This window comes from Wickerhamiella sorbophila (genome assembly GCF_002251995.1).
Source record: "Wickerhamiella sorbophila strain DS02 chromosome Unknown contig2, whole genome shotgun sequence".
Lineage (NCBI taxonomy): Eukaryota > Fungi > Ascomycota > Dipodascomycetes > Dipodascales > Trichomonascaceae > Wickerhamiella > Wickerhamiella sorbophila.
The window spans coordinates 265,659-288,209 of NW_020194005.1; the positions used below are offsets into that span (position 1 = coordinate 265,659).

At 48.2% G+C, this 22,551-nt stretch overlaps 13 protein-coding genes across 13 annotated transcripts; 7 read left to right on the plus strand and 6 right to left on the minus strand.

Annotated features, from left to right (window-relative positions):
- Positions 1–175: 175 nt before the first annotated feature.
- Positions 176–1,615, plus strand: B9G98_03409 (Ammonium transporter MEP2; the record flags this gene model as incomplete). The annotated part of the gene is made up of 1 exon (XM_024809966.1): positions 176–1,615. The coding sequence occupies one exon, from the start codon at positions 176–178 to the stop codon at positions 1,613–1,615; it is 1,440 nt and encodes a 479-aa protein (XP_024665734.1).
- A 225-nt stretch (positions 1,616–1,840) lies between these two features.
- Positions 1,841–2,767, plus strand: B9G98_03410 (Phosphatidylglycerol phospholipase C; the record flags this gene model as incomplete). The annotated part of the gene is made up of 1 exon (XM_024809967.1): positions 1,841–2,767. One exon carries the CDS (start codon positions 1,841–1,843, stop codon positions 2,765–2,767), a length of 927 nt encoding a protein of 308 aa, XP_024665735.1.
- Positions 2,768–2,785: 18 nt separating this feature from the next.
- Positions 2,786–3,931, minus strand: B9G98_03411 (Peroxisomal NADH pyrophosphatase NUDT12; the record flags this gene model as incomplete). The annotated part of the gene is made up of 1 exon (XM_024809968.1): positions 2,786–3,931. One exon carries the CDS (start codon positions 3,929–3,931, stop codon positions 2,786–2,788), a length of 1,146 nt encoding a protein of 381 aa, XP_024665736.1.
- Positions 3,932–6,602: 2,671 nt separating this feature from the next.
- B9G98_03412 (Ferric reductase transmembrane component 3) lies at positions 6,603–8,693 on the plus strand (the record flags this gene model as incomplete). Its single annotated transcript, XM_024809969.1, has 1 exon — positions 6,603–8,693. One exon carries the CDS (start codon positions 6,603–6,605, stop codon positions 8,691–8,693), a length of 2,091 nt encoding a protein of 696 aa, XP_024665737.1.
- A 169-nt stretch (positions 8,694–8,862) lies between these two features.
- B9G98_03413 (Mitochondrial import inner membrane translocase subunit TIM16) lies at positions 8,863–9,249 on the minus strand (the record flags this gene model as incomplete). The annotated part of the gene is made up of 1 exon (XM_024809970.1): positions 8,863–9,249. The coding sequence occupies one exon, from the start codon at positions 9,247–9,249 to the stop codon at positions 8,863–8,865; it is 387 nt and encodes a 128-aa protein (XP_024665738.1).
- A 185-nt stretch (positions 9,250–9,434) lies between these two features.
- Positions 9,435–10,712, plus strand: B9G98_03414 (SET domain-containing protein 3; the record flags this gene model as incomplete). Its single annotated transcript, XM_024809971.1, has 1 exon — positions 9,435–10,712. One exon carries the CDS (start codon positions 9,435–9,437, stop codon positions 10,710–10,712), a length of 1,278 nt encoding a protein of 425 aa, XP_024665739.1.
- A 69-nt stretch (positions 10,713–10,781) lies between these two features.
- B9G98_03415 (Meiosis induction protein kinase IME2/SME1) lies at positions 10,782–11,771 on the minus strand (the record flags this gene model as incomplete). The annotated part of the gene is made up of 1 exon (XM_024809972.1): positions 10,782–11,771. The coding sequence occupies one exon, from the start codon at positions 11,769–11,771 to the stop codon at positions 10,782–10,784; it is 990 nt and encodes a 329-aa protein (XP_024665740.1).
- A 1,341-nt stretch (positions 11,772–13,112) lies between these two features.
- B9G98_03416 (Centromere protein 3) lies at positions 13,113–14,936 on the plus strand (the record flags this gene model as incomplete). Its single annotated transcript, XM_024809973.1, has 1 exon — positions 13,113–14,936. The coding sequence occupies one exon, from the start codon at positions 13,113–13,115 to the stop codon at positions 14,934–14,936; it is 1,824 nt and encodes a 607-aa protein (XP_024665741.1).
- Positions 14,937–15,108: 172 nt separating this feature from the next.
- On the minus strand, positions 15,109–15,642 carry B9G98_03417 (Protein UPS2, mitochondrial; the record flags this gene model as incomplete). The annotated part of the gene is made up of 1 exon (XM_024809974.1): positions 15,109–15,642. The coding sequence occupies one exon, from the start codon at positions 15,640–15,642 to the stop codon at positions 15,109–15,111; it is 534 nt and encodes a 177-aa protein (XP_024665742.1).
- A 1,099-nt stretch (positions 15,643–16,741) lies between these two features.
- B9G98_03418 (Histone-lysine N-methyltransferase ASH1L) lies at positions 16,742–19,270 on the minus strand (the record flags this gene model as incomplete). Its single annotated transcript, XM_024809975.1, has 1 exon — positions 16,742–19,270. One exon carries the CDS (start codon positions 19,268–19,270, stop codon positions 16,742–16,744), a length of 2,529 nt encoding a protein of 842 aa, XP_024665743.1.
- A 387-nt stretch (positions 19,271–19,657) lies between these two features.
- On the plus strand, positions 19,658–20,506 carry B9G98_03419 (hypothetical protein; the record flags this gene model as incomplete). Its single annotated transcript, XM_024809976.1, has 1 exon — positions 19,658–20,506. The coding sequence occupies one exon, from the start codon at positions 19,658–19,660 to the stop codon at positions 20,504–20,506; it is 849 nt and encodes a 282-aa protein (XP_024665744.1).
- A 30-nt stretch (positions 20,507–20,536) lies between these two features.
- Positions 20,537–20,890, minus strand: B9G98_03420 (37S ribosomal protein MRP2, mitochondrial; the record flags this gene model as incomplete). Its single annotated transcript, XM_024809977.1, has 1 exon — positions 20,537–20,890. One exon carries the CDS (start codon positions 20,888–20,890, stop codon positions 20,537–20,539), a length of 354 nt encoding a protein of 117 aa, XP_024665745.1.
- Positions 20,891–21,273: 383 nt separating this feature from the next.
- On the plus strand, positions 21,274–22,551 carry B9G98_03421 (hypothetical protein; the record flags this gene model as incomplete). Its single annotated transcript, XM_024809978.1, has 1 exon — positions 21,274–22,551. The coding sequence occupies one exon, from the start codon at positions 21,274–21,276 to the stop codon at positions 22,549–22,551; it is 1,278 nt and encodes a 425-aa protein (XP_024665746.1).

A 22,551-nucleotide genomic window follows, 5' to 3' on the forward strand; every position in this document is an offset into this window, starting at 1 on the left:
AAACCACTCGTCATACGCAAATCGTCCAGCTGCATCCTTATCTTCAAGTGTGCGTGCATATGCACCGTGGCTCTTGCATGCATTCCCGTAAATAAGCGTTTCTCGACCGCTCTGGTTCCATACATATAAACAGGTACCAGGTGATCCGGAAGTCTCGAATTCAATCGACTAAGCAATGGGTTCTTTCGGAGGTGATAGTCTCACACAGAACCTCAACACTAACTTCCAGGAAGGTGATATGGTCTGGGTGGGCGCTGCTTCAGCGCTTGTCTGGATCATGATTCCTGGCATTGGCTTTTTCTATGCTGGTTTGTCGCGTAAGAAGCATGCAATTTCGCTCATTTTCTCGTCCCTGGCTGTCTGTGGTGTTGGTTTCTTTCAATGGTTCTTCTGGGGCTATTCCTTGGTCTTCAGTCATGAGGCTGGCCGCTTTTTGGGTAAACTCGATAATTTTTCTATGATGAAGGTACTGGCTGCTCCGAGTTCGGCCGCTCCTGCTGTTCCTGACGTTCTGTTTATGCTATTCCAAGGCATGTTTGCCTGTACCACTGCCGCGCTCGTGGTCGGTGGTGCACATGAACGAGCTCGCCTGGGCCCAATGATGGTTTTCATTTTTATTTGGATGACTATCGTATATTGTCCTATTGCCGAGTGGACTTGGAACCCCGAAGGCTGGCTCGCCTGGTTAGGTGCTCTTGACTTTGCCGGTGGTGGCCCTGTCCATATGTCTTCAGGTGCTGGCGCCTTGGCATATGCCCTTGTTTGCGGTAAACGCAAGGACCCGGCTGCTAAAATTATTCCCGTGTACAAGCCCGGTAGTGTGCTGTTGTGTGTACTTGGTACTTGCTTCCTTTGGTTTGGCTGGTTCGGTTTCAACGGTGGCTCTACTGGTAACGCGTCTATCCGCTCTTGGTATGCCTTTTCTAACACCAACATTGCTGCTTCTGTTGGTGCCATGACCTGGTTGTTTGTTGATTACATCCGCAAGCGCAAGTGGTCCACCATCGCTCTCTGCTCTGGTGCGGTTGCCGGCTTGGTCGGTATCACTCCTTGCGCCGGTATGGTTCCTCTATACTGTGCTGTCGCCGTAGGCGCTATCACTGCCGTTGCTTGTAACTTTGCTATTGGCTTAAAGTTCCTGCTTCGTATCGATGATGGCCTTGATGTCTTTGCCCTTCACGGCGTTGGTGGTGCTACGGGGTCTATTTGCACTGCGTTGTTCACCGCCGACTACATCACTCATCTGGATGGTTCCACCATCGCCCAGGGTTGGATGAACCATCACTATGTTCAGCTTGCGTACCAACTGGCTGCAATTGGCGCCACTATTGGCTGGTCATTCGTCGTTACTTTCTTGATCCTCCTGATCATGAAGTACACCCCCTACATGAGCCTGCGTACAACCCACGAAGAGGAGATGATGGGTGACCAAGCTCAGCTTGCTGAATACGAGATGTTTGCCGAGGAGGATCTTCTCCAAGCTATTGGTACTTACAACGGCGAGGATCCTTATCCTGATGCCTATGTTCACCAAAAGAAAGAAGCAGAGGAGGAGGACAGCACAAGGATGGAAAACGACATGCACGGCATGCAAGAAACACCGTCGCCGGTTTAATTAGCCTGAGGCAACATATATATTTACTTACTCCCTAATTTTGACTCAGTCACTGCTTGCTTCTTCTCTTGCTTGATCCTCTGCTGCGAGTTCCAGCACGTGGAGCATCGCGTCACGTGCCGTCTTTTTACGGTTCGGAACCCCCTACCCCAGAATTAGTTTCCCCGACCTTGCCGGCAAAACTCTTTCTTACTCTCTTTATTCGCCCGTTTCTTTTTGTTGAAAATGTCTATTATCGGGCCGTCACCGTATGATTCAAGCAAACCGGTCAATATTGGCCACCGTGGTTTCCGTGGATCTTACCCCGAAAACACCATGCTGGCCCTTCGAGAGGGAATCAAAGCCGGTGCCACCATTGTTGAAACCGATATCCAGCTGGCTTCTGACAATGTAGTGGTTATGTGCCACGATGTTACGACGGGGCGCTGTTTCGACAGCAACGTGGTTGTTGAGGAGACGCCCTACCACGGCGGTCTTGAAAAACTCCGTACCAAAGACTCTTTCAAGGAGCCTATGCCTACTTTGAAGCAAGTCTGCGAAATGATAATAAATGAGCCCGAGGCGTCCAATGCTATGCTCATGATTGACATCAAAAGGAGCAACGGTCCCCGGGTTGTGAGCTTTGTGATCGAGGTTCTCAAATCAGTAGCCCCATTAGAGGTCTGGAAGAAGCGTTGCGTGCTCGGTGTCTGGCGGCTGAATGTTATGCACAAAGTCGTTGAGCTCGCGCCCGAGTTGGATGTTGTATTTATTGGTTTCCAACTCAAGCTGGCCCGCAAGTTCCTTGAATTCGAGCAGACGAAAGGAATCTCAATGAATTATGCATGCTATGCAGTTAGAGGTGGGCCGGAAATCATTGATGCGGCAAGAGCCAAACACGTCAAGATCTATTCTTGGACCATCAACCACCCAGAAGCAATGAAATGGGCAGTTGCCTCAAGAATCAATGGCGTCATCACAGACCACCCCGACCTTTTCCAAAATTTCCTCAACACAATCTCGGAGAAGGACATGTTTTCAGAGTACTTTACTTCGAACCCTTACAAGTTCTATTCGACATGGGATCAGGTGCAGCACTACTGCATGTACTTGGTTGCCAATGCATTTTTCTTCCTATCCGACAGCTTCCCCAAACTTTTCCGGGGTGTTTAAAATGAATATTCTATATAGCTAAAGTTTCTCAAGCCGTTTAGTGGCTGCATCCAATAAGGTCCACGCAATAGCAGAGCTAGGAGGTATGAAAAAGTCAGCGTCATCGTTTTTGCCATGGACTACTGCTCTCAATTCCTTGATCGGAACCCATTTCGCGTCTTCTAGCTCCGGATCATGGCCGAGGTTGATCTCATGGCTTTCAGGACTGCTGTCGCAAACCTCGGCAAGACACCCGATCATAATATTGGCGGGATAGGGCCAGGGCTGAGACGAATGCAAGAAAACACGTCCAACTTTGACACCAGACTCTTCGAACACCTCACGACGAACGCAGTCTTCCAGGCTCTCTCCTGGTTCCAGGAAACCAGCAAGGCAACTGTACATCTTTTTCGGGAAGCGCTTGCTGCGGCCAATCAGAACCCTTTCACCATCATAGCTCATCACTGCGACAATAATAGAGCTGTCAGTTCGAGGGAAACAAAGATTGGATAACCGTTGGTATGTATCACATGAGTTGTCGGTTGTCGGGCTGCATTGTCGTTTGAAGCCGGCTTCTCTGCTCAACGTTGGCTTGCCACAACTTCCGCAAAATCTGTTCCGAGCATTCCAGTCGATGATCATAGCGGCCTCTGCGAAAAGCCCGTATGAAGGTCTTGGTAAACGAACTCCAAACATCACACCCCGGAACGAGACGGTATCGGTAGCGACGGATTCGTTGAATTTCTCGAGTTTAGCCGCCAAAGGCTTGGAAGTATAGCTTCTAACAGTAGTGTCTACTGCGAACAAAGGGGCGCCATTGAACCCCCTGTATGCGAAACCAGGTTTAGTCTCGTCGAGTCCCAAAAACACAACTTGCACCGTCGTATAATTAGTACCCTTTCCTTCTTCAAGATCCTTCGCAAGCTCCTCGAATGATTTATATGGCTCGCCAATTAGCTCTCCAATAGATGCGTACTCAACAAAATGCAGCTCTTGGCGAGAATCCGAGGTGTCGGCGACTAGAGGAAGGCCGCCATTGAGGGCTAAAAAGCGGGCCGTGGGATGGTGTAAAGCAGCCTGGAGAAACTCAGTTTCCGTGCGTAAAAATCCTAGACGGTTTATGCCAGAGTCTGAATATAATGTCTTGGTTTCAGGGCCGTACGCCGCAGTCAGAGGGCCAGACATAATTCTTACAAATCGTTCCCGGCCATCAACGCCTGGTATACACAAGCGAGATGACGGTCATCGGTTGAAATAGTTTTGAATAAATAAGAGGCCACTTGTACCGTTGTATGGGAGCTCTACACAGCAAGAGCCTGATGAACTTTCATGAGCCGAAGTTCCTGGGAGCTGTGCCACGTGCCATGTTAAATCGACCAGTTGTCGCCGAAGCGAAAACAGAATTATTGAGCGGCCACCATATTCTTTCATGCCAAAGACCCTGAGCCGGCCGTTCCGCAGCCCATTAACCTAGCAGAGTATCGAAGCGCATTTCTCTACCTCTTAGATATGCAAAGGTTTAGCGGAGACATCTTCATGTGTGCTCCTTTGAAGATGATGCAAAATCACCAATGATGGGTTTGAAATTTGGAGTACTCTATTGTTACTCTGTGCTATATTGTAAGTTTGAGATTTTCGATAAAAATTAGGTGTGACCTACCGTGCATATGCAGGTACATAAGATGCGAGATGCTTGTATTGACGCCCGAGAAGGCCCACCCGGGACTAGCCGATAGTTTGAAGATGTATTTGACAGAGTTCGCCCTTTTACTTCACCAAGGGTCAGCATTAGGCCGCATGCTAGAGTGTTTAGATGCACAAAAATACTTTGAACAGCGCGTGTGAAAAAGCGCCTGATGCAGGTGCAGGTGGTTGCGATCTAATTAAGATGGCTTTATGTCGACAAGAAATATATCAGAACACTTTAATTGTGACATCAATATCGACAGGTTGTTGATTCTGGACTAATATATAGTTTTGAGTATTGTGGCTGAGCTCAAATATAACTCGCACATCGTCCCAAAAATCGATCATTATGCGGAAAGATCGATCTTCATGACATCTTTCGTTATGGCTCCAAGTTTTGATATAAGCGAGTATCGCAGCCTACTTGACTGCCAGCAATCGGTATTTTCGATTAAGTGGTGATGTATATAGTGATGATTTCCGTCAATTATAGATGGGGGATTTGGCCAACAATTGACAGTCGTTCCGCAGCCAGGAAGCATACTGGGTGGGAGAACTGGGATAATGGTCATGTACAAACTTTGGCGTCGGAAAATGAAGACAAGATGGAGATAGAAGTTTTAGTAGAAGGCCCATGTGGATCTCCGGTCAGTCTCAAGCCATTTGATGGACTGGTGTGTATTGCTGGTGGTATTGGAATCACCAGCATCTACTCACATCTTTCTTAACGTATCTTGTGTGATAAGATGAAACAAAAATGTACTTTGCACCGGATTAAGACATTCACTGACGTGTGAGTCAAGATTGTTTTGCATGTCACACCACGGTTTGGTCAAATCTGTTGATTAAGAGCAATCATTCCGAAGCACTTTGGATGATCATCATCACATTAAAGATTAAATCTGCAGTGATACAGCCTCCAAGAGTTGTCGAGCTAGGGCGACCCAATCTGCTGAAGATGGTACCAGCCATGATTGAGAATACGGTTCTCTGTGCTCTGTTGCATGTGGTCCACTTGGAATGAATCCAGATGTGCGCAATACTGTCTCAAGCAATCTGATTAAATCTGAATACTATGTCGATTGTTCCGAAGAGGGCTTCGAAATGCGGAAATAATTCTACCCTTGCCCCAATAAATGTTCATTTCATGTTGTTGATCGTGTATCATTGATATTCGATCGTGAAGCAAAACCCTAGATGCCTATGCAGGAAGGGCAGCTGATCATCTCCACCCCCTCAATCAAAGATCGAGTTTCTGGAGGCCCTGAAATCCTACGTGCGCGTTTTGTTACAGATGATGTGGTTATCTGCTTGAATGCTAAGTGTTTTCTATATCTCCTACTAGTTACGAGGTAAGCAGTGGAACCTGTTTAAATCCGCTCAACCCCTGTGGGTAGATCAGGAACGCCGCGCAATTACTAAGTGGCAGCTAGGCCAGCCATACGGACTACGGACAACATACAGCACAGTTCACCCACAGTGTAGAATATGAGGAGATTTCCGCGCTGTGAAGAAGAGCAATATGCCTAGTTCTCGAGGCTTCATTCAGAAAGAAGAGTCTCTTTGTTGCAACCTGCATCTGCTTATAGATCTCGTTGCAGGACGCTATGAGAGTAAATATGCGACCAGCTGCAGCTAGTTCTAACGAATTCTCATCCGAGCGAGAAAGGCGACGACAGCAGCTCATATGTAAAAAAAAAATATCGGAATGGTACTAGGTTTATGCAGGCTCCGGCGACAAAAAGTTCTCTATGCAGAGCCTACCCTGCCAAGAGCGTTTGCAACGGCTTTTCAGAGCTATTTCTTAGCTATGAGGGCGATGCACATCACAAAGATTAGATCAGCTGAAAAAATGTCTTGGCACTATGACGAAATTCAACTCGGTGATGAGATTCAGGGTATTTAGCGGATTTAGCTCTACTTCTCGTGTCCACGAAGCGACGCAAGAACTTCGAAGTTGTTGCTTCTACCTAGAATTTTAGGTGATTCGTACGTACCCTTCCTCGCCTTCCCCAGATCGTCAAACAGTCAAACTGCAGGGCGTAATGCCATCAATAAAGGTTGCATAACCCGGTGTCGCCCAGCGGTGCATAAGACTTTGACCCTAGACTTTCAACTATATAATAGCACGCTTCTAAATCGTTGAGTAGCGTAGCGTGCTCACAAGAAAATGAAACTTTTTTGTGTCACTGTACTAGTCTATACACTAGTAGGTGTACAAGCTTTGCTTCCCGCAGACTACTTTTATAGCTCGTGTCTCACCCCAATTATCACCAATAATGCTGTTGCTGATTTGGTGAAAGAGTATGACCCTGAAGACTACATGAGTGTTTATGGAACATACTGTGAAAATCAAGACATTATGGTCACATTGTTCGACTGTATGATCACCTCAGCGGAGATGTCGACCGAGATGGGCTTTTCTCATGCTCATCGCAAGCTGAAATCTTCATACGATACTATGAGGTACTACTGCAAACTCTATTATGGCGCGCCACACACTTTGAATTATCAGGAAATAACGGCCGCTTGGAATGCTGCACCCAAGCCTTTCGTCAACTACTACACGGCTAATGAAACTCTTCAGCTGCCCTTCACTGTTCCTAAGGATGTTATGGCTCCACTTATTGCTCCTGCTCAAGGAGAGGGTGATAGTTATTATGACACTGCTCAGTACAGTTATTGGACGTTATACTATGTTGTTATCTGCGTTGGCCTAGCCACTATTTTCAACCTTCTTACTTGGCTTATGCCTAAAGGAGCTGAGTTAACGGCAAATAGCTTTTTGGGCCGCTTTGTTCGCCGTTATATCACTATGGCACCTCTTTGGAACGACCGGTTGGCCCGTTGGACTCACTTCCACTCCAACCGCTTGCCTGCTTTCGAAATCTTCGGCTACTTTGTGATGAACTATGTGATGATGTCGGTGAATTATAGGTATATTGAAGGTGGAGAATATGCTAGTCGTGCTCAGGCTATTGGATACTGGCTAGGTTACAGGTCCGGGATTATGCCCATGTTCAAACTGCCATTTCTATTCTTTTTTGCAGGGCGCAATAACTTTTTAATCTGGATGACCGGTTGGGATTACAATGTTTTCAGCATGTGGCATCGATGGCTTGCTCGCTTTGCTACACTTGATGTACTTATCCACTGGGCTGCATACAGCGTAGGGGTTGCGACCATTCCAGGAGAGCTAGCTGAAGAGTGGGGTCTTTGGTACTGGATTGCAGGTGTTATCGCCACTCTTGTTATGGTGATAATGTGCATCCAGGGGTCTGTTTGGCTTCGCCGTATTGCATACGAATTCTTTTTGTACACTCACATTTTTTGGGCCATCCTGTTCCTTATCTTCACCTGGTACCACGTTGTCTATGTTACATATCCCATGTCCACTATGTACGCGAGTTTTGCTGTTTGGGGGTTCGACCGCTTGCTCCGCCTGATTCGCATGGCTTCTTCTGGCGTGTGCACGGCGAACATCACTATTGGTTCTGATCATGTCATGGTCGTCGATATTGTCGACAAAAACCCTGTACGTGCCTATCCTGGCTGTCACGTATTTGTATACTTTATGGGCTGGCGCCACTTTTATCAGTCGCATCCGTTCACTGCAATCAAGACTGATACCGGCCTACGACTGTACATCAAGTCGTGGAATGGTATGACCAAACGCATCAGGAAAATGGCTCTTGATAATGGCGGCAAGATCACAATGAAAGTCATTGTTGAGGGTCCCTATGGACCACCCATGAACCTCAAGGCTTTCAACGAGCTTGTATGTGTTGCCGGTGGCATTGGAATCACCGCCATCTACTCACACTTGTCCCAGCGGATTTTGTCCGGAAGCATGAGCGGTCAAAAGGTAACTTTGCACTGGATTGTTCGTAACGAGGAGTTCTTTTCCACTTTTGCTGAAGATCTCAAGAAATTTGCCGACGCAGGAATTCGCATAGTGCTCCATGTCACTGGGCACAGTAGCGCCGGCCCTCACTCCGAGTCATCTGTGGCTTCAAGTTCTGACGCCGAGAGCAAAGAAAAGGCCCTAGAGAATGTTTCCTCGCAAATATACGAGCTCGAAAACGGTCGCCCCAATATCCTTGAGATGGTTCCTTTGTACATGGTTAATGCTACTGGCTCCCTTGGCTTTATGACCTGTGGACCAGCGAGCCTGAACCACGACGTACGTGCTGCAGTTTCCAGCAACATTTACAAAACCAAACGCTACGTGCAGTGCTATGAAGAGGGCTTTGAGATGTAAGAAAAATAGAATTCTCACCTGTAGATATGAACTGAATAATAATTTTTTAGAAAAGTGTGCTCATGACTAGATGTTTACAATCAGGAACGATGTCTTTTGAACGAAAAGTGTATTATTTACAACGGACAGACAGATATGCTTGCTTAAATTACGGGACCTGTGGGAGAAATCAAGAGCTGTCCTTCCCCTTTGCTTCTGCCTTCCCATTAGTTTCTGTGGCCTTTTCAGCTTCCGTTTGCTGAACCTCATACTTGACACATTCCATAGCACGATAAACTTTGCTTTGGAGATAAAAAGAGCCACTCTTCTCTCTGGAGTTGGCGTCGAAAAGGTAGTCGTACTTCTTCTGTGCCTGCTCCAGGTCCAACGATCCATCTTCGATACCGAGGATTTTGCGGGCCTCGGACAAGGACACACCGCCCGTCTTTTCTCTAGCGGCTGCTGTAGCAGAAGCCCGCAAAGAGGCAGACGAAGCTTGGCGGTACGCCTCCATGAAGGCCTTACCGACAACCTGAGAGCCGGTGACGAAAACCTGCATCAATAATCTGTGCGCCATTTTGAATGTCGACCTTTTGAGGAGTTTCTGTTAAATCAAGCGCGAGCGTTCTGGCTTCAAACAACCCCAACACAGAGTTATCCAAAAAAAATTTAAAGAGAAAAGGGTTGGTGGAAAACTGACCCCCAAACTGGTTACTAACCCAAAAAAAAAAGTCCCCAGTCTGGCTTTGTCATTCGCGAAACATGTCCGATGATGGCGGAATATACCCGGTGGATTCAGGCGTGATTCGGTGTATATGCGGGTTTGATCATGATGATGGATTCACAATTCAGTGCGAAAAATGCAATGCCTGGCAACACGCGATATGTGTTGATATTTACGACGACGAATCCGTTCCCGAAGTATACCTTTGTAACCGCTGCGGCGACAGAAAAGTAGATGCTGCGGCGGCTACAGAGCGGCAACTAAAGAATTTGAAGAAAAGAAAACGTGTAGTTCGCCGCGTGTCAGATATGGAGGGCACAAATGGCAAGACGAGCTCGGCTATAGCCGCTCCCGAGGGCAAGAAACGCGGCCGCAAAAAGCGCCAACCCGAAGCAGAGGAAATCGTGCCAGACACGCCACTATCCTACTTTGTTCGTACCAAGGCAAATTCCATCACTGAGCTGGCCTCAGACTACCTGGAAGGTCTGCCTGTGTGCGATGCGGTAACATACTTGAGCGCCGCGGAGTATGCAAGGGCAAAGCCAGCGTCAATCACAATTCAAAGGTTTGACAAGGGATTTGGCGTGAACATGTACGGACTGATCGCAAACTCCAACTTATCACGCGACAGATTTGTTATAGAATTCTGTGGAGAAGTCATGACACTCGATGAGTATAAAATGAACCCGGTGAACCAGTACAGGCTTTTTGGATGCCCCAAGCCTGGAGTTTTGTTTGTTCCCCAGCTGCTTTTGGCAGTTGATGGTCGCTGTGTAGGCAGCGACGCAGTATTTATTAGACGTTCGTCTACTCCGAATCTTCGGTTCTCACCTGTGATTGTTGAAAACATGTTGCATGTCGTTGCGTTCGCCAATCAGCCTATTAAATCCGGTACAGAGCTTACAGCACCCTGGGACTGGGATTCCGAGCACCCAATCCAAAAGCTACGGCATATGGACTTGGGCGACTTGGATGAAAAGGACCAGGAATGTTTGGGGGCCACTGCAGCAGCCCTGCGAAATATCGGTTATACCTTCAGGTCTTTGAATGACTGTTTATCACCAGATGAGCCTATTCAACCGGTTGTTCGTGAGAGTATAAGGATACGACCAATCAAGAAAGTTGCGACCCCTGCAGAGCAGCTTCAAGCTATCTTTTTGGAAACCGCTCAACTTGAAGAAACTCCGGCAGTGAATTTAGAAGAAGTAACATCAGTTCCTCAACAAAACGTTTGGTACGAAGCACCGGCGGCAGGAACCCCTGTGAAGGTCAAGAAAAAGCTCAGTTTGGCAGACTATAAAAAGAAGCATGCGTAGCAGCGTGCCGCTAGCTCCCTTAATACCTTTTTGTTAATTTAATCAACCAATTTGTGATCTTTATGCAATCTAAGCTAAGCGGAAAGGCTCAGCTCTCCTAAGTGGTTTGTCAATGGATATTAGTTTGATACGGGCCATGATAGTTGTGAGACTGGCTCGCTTAGCAGGATCCCATTGTATGCAGCATCGGACGATATCGCCGAACTTTTTTAAATTTTCTGTGATGATAATCTCGTTGTTTCCTGGGAACTTCAAATCAAGAAGCTCAGTCACTTCTGGAGAGTAGTCGCCAAGTTCTTTCCAGTACCCGCCGGGGCAGCCTGCAGATGGGGTGCCCAAGACTCGCATTTGTCGCCGGAGCATATCTAAACGGTCTCTTCCTGGGAAAAGCGGTGCTAAATTACACAACTCTGCGATAAGGGTACCCAGGGCCCAAATATCTAAAGGGTACGAATGCTCACGAATTTCCAAAAGTTGTTCAGGGGCTCGATACCATCTTGTAGCCACATAGGATGTCCATCGATGCGAAGAAGGCTCGATTTCTGCGCGTCGTGCCAGACCGAAATCGGCAATTTTCAGCACCACCTCACCCTGAGACGTAGACACCAGAATGTTTTCGGGCTTAAGGTCACGGTGAACAAACCCATGAGCGTGGATATGTGCGAGGCCCCTGATTAACTGGGAAAATAAAGAGACCAACGTAGGCACTTTGAGAGGCCTTCCTTCTCGTTTCCGAACCATTTCTAGTAGATTGCAATCCATGAGCTCGGTTATAAAATGCAACTGGTTGGTGTTCGCGTCTAGGAACATCTCATTAAGAGCAACGAGGTTTGCATGCGGCGGCACCGACTGATAGAATTGTACTTCTCTTAGACGACTTGGTTCGCAAGAGTAACTTTGACGTAGAGTTTTCACGGCCACAAGCCTGGCGGAGCCTTTTGTCCGCGCAACACAGACAGTACCAAACGTTCCACTTCCTATTTCGTTTTCCAGCTGGTATTTGGTGTCCAGTATCGCATGACCCACCTCAGTGCCCACAACATTACGCAGCTGGAACATAATTGCTCTTAAGTGACTCGCGTACTGGTGGCCCTGTTGGGATTTTGTACTTGTGATTGAGTTTTGAGGAAGGTTCACGTAGCCCCGACAAAAGTAGTGGTTACTGCGGTTCGTGCATATGGCCGTAGAGCTGCAGAGGACAATTTATTAAAAGTGGTGTGCTACCCAAACCTTTCTCTGTAATTTTTGTACAATTCCGCTGAAATATTAGCAAATTCAGCATTCTAATACAGACTCTTTTTGAGGATTCAGCCTGTCCTTTATGTCATTTCGGGGTCCGGCACCAGGCATGCCCTGCCAATTAAGCCTGTTTCTGTCCACAGCCTGCAGCTAGCCTCAAAATTATTTGCATAAACTGTGAGGGAGATACAACAACCACTATAGTAAAATCGGAAGCACGTGTTTCATGGCGAATAAAATTTTACCAGGTTTCAGTCGGACATCCAAACGCTCGTCCACCAGTTCCCGACAGCTTTGTCTTCGAATCTTCCAACCGCATCCTCAAAATCACTCTTTGGGTTTCATGCGATGTCATTACTAAGTGGTCAAGAACGAGTATGCGGGGAGACGTAGTATCCTTACCTAAGCTGGAGCGGGATCAATGGTTGTGTGGTGCTAGGGCTTTAGGGCTAACAGTAGTAGCGCTCTGGGAACCTACATAGCCTCTACTTTTCATATCTCGAGACGACCCGTCATCTTTTATCGGTTAGAACGAAGGAAGTTTCCCGACGAGCCGTTAAAATGCAAATCTTCGTCAAGACCCTGACCGGAAAGACGATCACCCTCGAGGTGGAGTCTTCCGACACTATCGATAACGTCAAAGCCAAGATCCAGGACAAGGAGGGTATCCCCCCTGACCAACAGCGTCTTATTTTCGCCGGCAAGCAGCTCGAGGATGGCCGAACTCTTTCTGACTACAACATCCAGAAGGAGTCTACCCTCCACTTGGTCCTGCGTCTGCGTGGTGGTGGTAAGAAGCGTAAGAAGAAGGTCTACACCACCCCCAAGAAGATCAAGCACAAGCACAAGAAGGTTAAGTTGGCTGTTCTCCAGTACTACCAGGTCAGCGAGGATGGTACCGTTAACCGTCTCCGCCGCGAGTGCCCTGACTGCGGTCTCGGTGTCTTCATGGCCCTGCACCCCAAGACCAAGGAGAACAAGGTCGAGCGCCAGTACTGCGGTCGCTGCCACAAGACTTTGGTCCTCAACAAATAAATAGCTTTAGCATAAAATATTTCTTCTGCTAATAATCCTTTGAATCGCCTTAAAGATTTTTGTTGGAGCTTCGCCTTTTTGCAGTTCATATTCTAATCGGTTAGTAATCGACGGTTGTTTTCCTCAATGGCAGACAGTTCAGTTGTGGATTCAGCAGCCAAATCGACACCCGCTGATGAATTTGCGTACGCTGGGAGGCTCGGTTATCCGCTAAAGATTCATCCTCGCGTAGGCTCGAATGGCTTGGAGAACCCGATGGACTTTTTTGCCGACCTCTTGGGATCACGCATCCCGTCGCGTACGGGCAGGAAAAACAGCGATATGCCTTCGAGCGATCAATATAGTGATATGGAGAAGTCAATTCCGCAGTTCGATCTTGGTTGGGACGCTACTCCTGCTCGTGTGGTATTGCCATCCAGTGATGCAAGGTCTTCAAATCTGCCCCGTCCTAAAATCTCGACCCCCACACGCGAACTTACTGCTATAAGCTCAAATGATGCCTTTGATTTGATTGATGGTGGCGACCTACCTCCTCCTAGCCCAATTGGTTTTGACGATGACCCCGGAAGCTCTACAATCCGTGATTCTGTCCAAGTATCCAGAGTCCGTCCGTACACGTCTTCAAAACCGGACCCTGTACCCTCTTTTCAAATATTTGCATCTTCTGACTCTGGAGTCGGAGGAGTGGCCACTCGAAATGAAAAGACCACCCATCCTGCTTCAAGTCCGTCGAATAGTGGAGGCACTTCGCTCGGAATCTATAGGTCTGCAAAGCGGAAGGTCGCGATACCGCCCGTCAATCAAAACATTCTGGACGAGGGAGACTACCATGATTACCAGGATAATTATATGGATGCGCAGGACGATGTCGTGAGTGCACAAGACGATTATATGATTTCACAGGACCACATCGATGAGCCAGATCAATACGAGTTCCCTCAGCAGAGTCGGCCGAAAGTATACGAAGATGGAACCAGTGACTCTGAGTCTGATATCCACATTACTAGCCGAGTCATACCGCGGTCCAGTGATGATGAAAATGCAGAGTCTGAGCTTGATGTGAGTGATTATAATTCCGATGCCTCAGTTATGGATATGGTTGTGGGGTACGAGAATACCACCCTGGACTATAATGACTTTGATCCCACAATGATCACGGAAGATAGTGACATTTACGAGGAATGGGATACCGGAGATATGGAGGGAGAGACGACCCTAGTTGTGCCCCGGACGGAACCGCCCAATTACAACAGTGCAGGGCTGAGACGAAGTCGGAGACATAAAATTGAGCCAGTAAGATACTGGCTGGGCGAAAAGCCAGTATACAAACTGTCGAGAGGAACGTTTCTGCCTACCTTGAAAGAAGTGATCAAAGTCGAAGACCCGGAACCCTCCGTGCCAAAAGCCCGGCCGCGTAAAAAGAAACGCAACGACGACTTGGCTGATTCTTCAGTTGTTGTTGCTCAAGTATTTGATGCCGAGAAAATGGGCTTTGAGTTCCGAGAGGTCGCCAAGAAACTCGACTGGGAAAATATGCAGCCGACTAGAGGCAACCCCAAGGTCAAAGTGCAAGTGCTATTCCCCAAGTTCGACAATCTGCCAATTTCAATTGAGGGCCTCTGTTTCGAACGGGGCGCCAAAATCCCTGAGCAAAACACTGGGCCCTATGCCTATGTGGTTTCGGTGTTGACCGGCCATTTCCAGTTCCAGCTACACCAAAAGACCATCGAACTACGACGTGGTGCATCGCTGGGAGTGCAACGAGGGAACGATTTTGGCGTAGATAATGTCGGCCCTGGCCAGGGAACCCTCTTCATGATCAAGATTCATGCAGACATGTTTGAGCGGGGTATTCTGAACGAAGAGTCATTCAGCAACCTTCCAGAACAAATGAGCCGCTCAATGAACGCTCAAGAAAGCAGAGACAGCCATGTCGCTGCTGATATTTAAAAAAACATTGTATTTATTAAACTTAACAACTGATCCACCAGGGGACAGTAGCTGCTGTGTCTATATACCGTGCAAACTCTCAAGCAGAACTGAATAAATAAAACCGAATGAGACGATCCCCTCCGAAAATGGAAACATGTACAAGAGGATGCAATAGGGGAAGCTCAAAAACTCATGCCAACTGGTGAGAGACCTGTTTGAATTGGTCACAGACGGACTCGAATGCTTTGCGGCCTAGAGAGGCATTCTGGACAAACCGGTCGACACTAAAGTCCTCGACCTTGTGGCAGAGTTTCCGCCACGCGAGATAAGCCTCGAACTCGGCATGCTGGTGGAAAAGAGTCACCCCGGAGTTGGTGGGATCGGGGCGATAGGTGACGGTCTCGTAGACGGACAGGATGTTGCTGAACGTCAAATTTTGCGATCTCATAACGAGAACTTTGTTTTTGGGGTCGACTTCGCTGACCTCGCGAACGTACGACACGCTTTGGCCGCCTAGAACCGCCTGGAGCCATCGCGGAGCGGCCTGGCGGCAGGTAATGAGACGCTCTGTGCGGAGAACGCCGGTTTTGGGGTCAACTTCACGGCGGAGGATGTCTACGGCCTCGACATGAGTAGTGAGCTCGTTCGGGTATTTGTTCCAGTTGGCCTTTGTGACATGCTCCCAGTCGTACTGAAATTTGCAAGTAGTGTCGAAAAACCTCATTTTTCTGTAACTTGTGTTGGGGTCCTATTCTGCTGTGTATACGGTGATGCAGTCAAAGGTGTGCTCAAGTCCGCTTGTTCGATTTGGCGGCGTTGTGCACTGGAGAGACCTTTGCGGTTGGGCAGATAAAGAGAAAAAAAGTCTAGAAATCGGCGCGGTTTTATCAAGTGAGTCAGCAAGGTTTTTTTTTTGGGTCACAGGACTAGACCAGCAGCCGAGAGCAAGCAAGGTTTGATGAGAAGCAATGATGCAAGGTCAAATCGAACAATATCGCTAGGTCAATGCATTGGTTTAGTGTGTCTGGTGAGTTTTGTACCAGGTTCAACCCTGGCATCAGCTAGCAGAGGCGCTATCTGTTCAAAGCCGATCTTGGAACCTCGCTTACCCGACAAAACCCGGGTGGCTGTTGCTGCAGCAACCAACTCGGCAAAGCCGGGGTATGCCCTCGCCATGCGAGCTCACGCGATTTGGATATCGGAGCAAACTTTAGATCTATTCGGTAAATTAGATAGCTGGGAGCTCAATTAAGTCGAATTCGTAGTTATCCAGCCTGCGGGGTTGGTACACCGATCGGCCTCGGCATTGGCAAAATGCCCTATTGAGGTTGCAAAATACGGACAATCAGCGCCTTTGCCACTAATAATTAAGACGCCGTAAAGTTAACTAAGAAATTGTTGGTGTGACACAGAAACAGCTCGATAAAGTTTAAGTCACCGGTAAATTAAGAATGACGCATCTGAGTGCTCAATTGACGCAGCAAGTGGCAGTTCTTCACCGGTGATTTCAAATGCGACTCGATTCAGTGAAAGAAAGTAGCTTTTAATTGGCCAGTGAAAAGTGCCGCCTCAATGACTGATTTTCGCTCAGTGACTGAGTTGCCGGAACATAATCTGACACCGTTCGCGCGTGCTGGTGTAACATCGTCTGTCAATTGAATTGGAGGTGGCACTCGAAAAAATTCGCATATCAATAGCTAACCTAGACAGATACAAGACGCGTGTCTCATAAGTAATTATCAGTACTCACACCGCTAGCAACCGCCAGAGATTCTAATAGATAAGCTCTACAAGGACTGGACTGGTGAATTAAAATACGTACGTCATTGTGGACCATGGCGGGGCATAACCACAGGTGGCGTCTGAAGTGGCCCCATCCCATCATTAGGTACATGGATGGTAGGGTAGTACTGTAGGGGTGGCGATCCCATAACCATTGGATTAGGCGCCTTGGGCAAATTCATGCCATGTGAGACGTCCGGGGGACCGACAGGATGGACTGGAGAATACACAGGATATGGGGATTGCCGCATGTATACAGGCATCGGTGGAACTTGAGGATATGAGGGCATAGTTTGGCTTCTGTCCGGGGGAGGCGTCGAAGTGGCCACAATGTTCGAAACATACTCGGGCCGGTGAGCCATGCCGGGTTCGGCATTCCAGGTTGATCGATCAGCTCCAGGCTGATGGCTTCCAATTGAGAAACTAGTGATGTTCCCATTCATTAAGCTAGGCCGGCTAGCGCTAATGGCAGGGGATATTGGCCTGGAAAGGCGTCTGGTCGAGCTCTTATTTTGCCGACTGCGTGATGTTCGACGTGAGCTGGCTTGGGCTCCTTTGGACCGAGTGGATCTCGCTTTTGGCGTATCGGTAGTACCCTCTTCTGTGGGAGATCTTGAAGATGGGTTGGAACTGCTACTGGGCGCTGGCGAGAAATTAGACGCTGTGACCTTTGAAGTAGAAGGAGTCGGAGTAGCTGTGACTCCAGAAATATTTGCGGAAATGCCCATAACAGCCGGCGAGTTGAGTGCCGGAGAAGAAAGAGAGATTCCTTGGAGCATATTCGTTCGGCTGGAGTCCACAGGTTTATTGATTGGTGTGACACGGAACATCTGCCAGACCATGCCCATGGGACTGGGCACCAAAAGAGGTACCTCTGTGCTGGGGCCAACAGCATCAGGACTAATTGCTTTTTCTTGGTCCTTTGCTGGTGTCTTAGGGTCCACTAGGGCTTCAGCAATTGCTGATGGCTCGGAGGTGATACTCACGGTCACATCCTTCATGCTGGTATCTTCTTGTTCGCCATTTGGAAGGGCATCCGAAACGGCCGGAGGACTCTCAGTAAAGGATCTGTTGGGCAAGTTGCCCGTTTCAGTTTCGTCGTCGTCGCTACTCACTGACTCACGATATCGAGGTTTAGAGAGCCTTCTCAATTCCCGAACAATCGGCGACACAGGAGGGTTCAACAGACTGCTTAGAGTGTGACCTCTCCGATTTGAGACTGCTTCTGCTTCCGCTTCTGCTTCTGCTTCTGTTTCCATTACCGCTTGCTGTCTGCGAAGAGAGCGCTTCAGAGGAACCACGGCACCTGGTGTAACAGGCTTGGATTTGTTCAGGACAATTCTCACCCTCACAGGTGGATTTTCACCATTTGTTTCCACAGGTATAAACGCAGTAGTCGCTTCATTAATTAGTTGCCCACTACTGTTGGATTTAGGCGGACGCTTGCCAATGATACCTCGGCAAGTGAGCTCACCGCAGTAACATTTTTGAGCCATTGCACCTGTAAACACATCGAAATTGTAGTCATAAGTAAACTCTGTTCCAGCAGAAACACCTCTTTCGCCGGCAAATAACCCTACGCGAGGAACACCTTTCACGAACCATTTTTGCATTTCCGAGTTGGGATTGCAAGAATGATTAACAAACCGGGCTTCAGAGCCACGTCTTCCGCTATCAATTGCGAGTCCTTGTCCTAAACTCAAGCAGTAAAACCTGTCGGATCCACGGTAATCGTTTACAAGCCGCCGCTCCATTTCGGAGCTGTCGATCACGTCGCCGGTGTACTCAAGAATTAGCTCGTGTGGAGCGAAATCTCGTGTTGCAAACAGACCATGGCCCTTTGAGCCTGCAGATACAATTTTGATTCCGATGGATTCTGGATGTACGGCCAGCTTGGCCGTAAGCTCCTGGATGGCCCGATTGCTGCAGTCCCGCAGGCCCGAAGGGCAGCAAGTGGGATCACACTCGATGAAAGAAGCACGATTCAGGCAGTCCTCGTCGCAAAACCCCGGCTCACAAACGCACATAGCCATGTCGCGTGCCTTTGGGGGAGGGTTCAACTTGACGTAGGCGTTACGACGCATGACCTTCCAGGGCTGAACTTTAGGCGGTTCAGCGGCTGGCTGTTCCGAATCAGAGTCCGAGATCTCTTCTTCTGCGGGCCTGGGAAGCCCTTCAATATCGAAGAGCTCCCTGTAAATAAAGTATGGCAGTTTGAACGGTCGTGGTCGCTTCAGCTCGTTATACGACACACCCCGGGGGAGCGGAAAGACCTTCCGCGCGACGCCGCGCTTATTGTAAACACCATGAGTCACAATGACTTTACCGGATACGTACTGTCCTGTCTTTTTGGCGCGTTTAAACGCCCTGGCTTCCTGATCGACATCGAAGCTTTCCTCTACTGGAACCTGTATGCTCTTACGAAAGGGAATACGAGCATGGAACGGTATGCGTTGCAAAACTGGATTGGAACGTAAAATTGGATAGCACTGGTCACGCTTCGGTGGCCTACTGCCATCATACTGTCTGCCCTGACCTGCTGGTGACAGCGTTTTGGGCGCCTCGTGCATCAAGACTGGGAGGGTAGGCGGTTATTTGTCAAGATAAATCGCTGAGAATAGAGATCTACAGTGTACGGGTTAGATCCTGGAGGTGGTTTTTAAATACATGTATGATAGAATTTACCTAGGAACTGCTTTCTATGTTTAAAATCAAATATATTCTGGTAATGTTACATTCAACATCTGAGCACCACTACGACGCTGGATTAGTGCCCTCAGGCACGTTCTGTGAAACTCGCCTGCACATATGCAAGCTAATTCAGTTGTAGGTAATATGACACCGAAAAAATAGTCTCGAGTTGCGAGACCAAAAAAAATACAAGAATTTAAATGATTTAATGATGTTACTCTGGTAGAATTTATTCATCCTTCCAGCCCTAGTCGTCTGTAGTCATCATGAATCGTAATCTTCAACAGGCGATGGCGCGCTCTGCGCGTGTCGTGGGCCTGGGATTCGCCATTTCCACTGGGCTATTTGCTGCGCTCTATGCTATTCAGTACCGGAACCGCACGTCCATGCCGTTCGAAAGCCCTAGAGAGTGGACAATGTTGACAAAACTCTATGTTCACCAAGCTCTTGATCAGCATACGCCGGAGAAGGAAGCTCAATTCTGGGAAAAGGCGATCAATTCGTTGATCAAACAGAACGACAGTAACCAGCTCCAATCCAAATCTGTGGAATGGCTCGCTGGGTATGCGGATCTGCTGCGACTATTTGGGTTAGCTCAAGCCAAATCCGGAGAAGACCCTACTGAGGCCCTGTTGGCGAGTAAATCTATCCCGTACGGCTCGGCAAAATTGATAGAGAAGGTAGATCTCGAGCTTTTCGAGCGGACAGGCCAAAAGGAATACCTTTTAGATGCGCTGCGCACCGAGCAGAAGAATGGCAATCTAAACAGCCTCGATGAAGTGCGAATTCCCGAGAAGCTGCACCCGGACAACGCAAAAGCATACCTTGATCTTGCTCGGACCTATTACAGGGCTGACAACACTACCAAGGCCCTAAATATCTACCTTGGACTTCACAAGGCCCTCCAGGAATCTCAAAGTGAAGACGTTCTTTGTGTGCGTCCTGGAGCTGCCGGGATGGCGGGCCAAATGCTGTGGAAGCTGGGCTACAAACAGGATGCTACTCGGTGGCTGGAAATGGCTGATCGAGATGCTGCCCAGTCTCAAACCGGAGCCTGCAGGCGGTGTCGCGAGCTAGCCGCTGATTTATTACGAAGAGCTCGAGAGCAAAGCTAAAATCAGATATAATTATGTACAGAAAACGGTTTACCAAGAAGAGCTCCGGACGCCCGGGAGCTCACCCTTGAGGGCCAGTTCACGGAACTTGATACGGCACACACGGAACTCCTTGATAACAGAACGTCCGTAGCCACTCTCGATACAACGATTCTTGATTTCGGTAGGACGTGTGTAATGTGGCATCTGGTGGAGCTGTAGTTGCGCTTCAAGACGTGTCTTCATGGGTAGCGAAGTGTTGTGCGCAAGGTACTTGAGGGCTTTGCGGGCAACCTCGTTTTCAGCGTACATGTGACGCTTGTAGTTGTCTCTGATGATGTACGTGGTGTTTTTCGGGCCACCAGGCAGGGGGACCTGCTTCAAACCAGGAAATCGGGGAGGCATGAAAAAGATGACAAATCGGGGACAGAGAATTTCATTTGATTTTCTCGAGGTTTTTTGTCTTCAAGCTATTCTGCTTGGGTTTAGAGCCTGGGGCCAAGAAGACTGATTTAATATTACAGACCTGAAATTTTGAGATACATTGACTAGACCAAACTACTAAAAGAGATCCATCAGCAGCCAGCAAAACCCGTACCGGCTTGTTTCTGCAGAGCTTCTATAGTTTATCACACCCTTGAGCGTTCAAAATAAAAATAACCGTGTAGTCCAGAATATGCCGCCAAATCGTTCATGCTACAGGCCACTCAGACTGCTCCAGTGCTGTGACATGCATGGCTCAGTTGCATAAATTAGTAAAAAAAATCTTGTGTTCTTAGAAAACTTCAATGGGCAAAAGCGCAGCACGAGTCACTGAACAGATATCTGACATTCACTCCAGTGATTCAGGATCACTAGACAACGTGTCCTTGTCTGATGAGCACACGGTTTCCGAGGCCGAGTCCTACGCCTCAGACGCACCCCTTCAGCCCAAGCGTCTTGAAAAACGCTACTTTGGCTTCCTGAGATCCAAGCGGTTCTGGATTGTTCTTGTCCATGGGCAGATTCTTTCATTGGCCATTACCTGCACTAATACTATGACCACAGAAATGTCGATGCAAGGCAACAACATCCCCGCATTTCAGAGTCTTTTCACTTATGCCTTATTATTCCTGATTTTCATGCCTTACACTATTTATCGCATGGGACCCAAGCAGTTCTACAAAATGTTCATCCGCGATTGCTGGAAGTTTTTCATTTTGGGCTTTGCTGATGTCCAGGGAAACTATTTCGTTGTCAAGGCCTACCAGTATACCAACATCCTAAGTGCTGCCCTGCTTGACAACTTTGCTATCGTTGTTGTCGTTATCTTGTCTTTCCTTCTGCTCAAAGTCAGATACCACTGGTCTCAGTATCTCGGAACTGTAATTGCAATTGGAGGCATGGCTTTGCTGGTCGTTAGTGACCATTTGACTCACGGCAAAGATCCCGCCGCCAATGCAGTCAAAGGCGACTTGTTTGTGCTTCTGGGCGCTGCATGCTACGGTATTTCAAACACACTCGAGGAGTATTTTGTCTCTAAGCGACCAATGTACCAGGTGTTATCCATGCTCGGCTTTTTTGGCATGTGCATTATCGGTGTGCAGGCAGCCATTTTCGAGCGATCCAGTCTTCAGAATGCTAAATGGAATGGCGAGGTGGGTGGCTACCTCACCGGGTTTACACTTGCTATGTTGTTGATCTATACCACCGCCCCTATTCTGTTCCGTATGTCGTCTGCAGCGTTCTACAACTTGTCGCTTCTGACCTCAGACTTTTGGTCTCTTTTGGTTGGTATCGAGGCTTTCGGGTACTACGTGTACTGGCTATACCCCGTGGGATTTGTATTCACTATTCTTGGTGTCATTTGCTACTGTGCGGCACCTATGACAAAATTCGGGGAGTCTGTCAAGCCTTGGCTAGGCGACGACCAAGAAAAGGGAATTGCTGGTTTGGGAACCGCTAGAGCGAGACTGGACCGTCAAAATCTCGAGACTGTGCCAGAGGAATCGTCTTCAGAAGAAGAGACACCTGAGACCGAGGCTGAAAATGAGAGTGAGACAGCCGGAAGCACAAAACAAACGTAA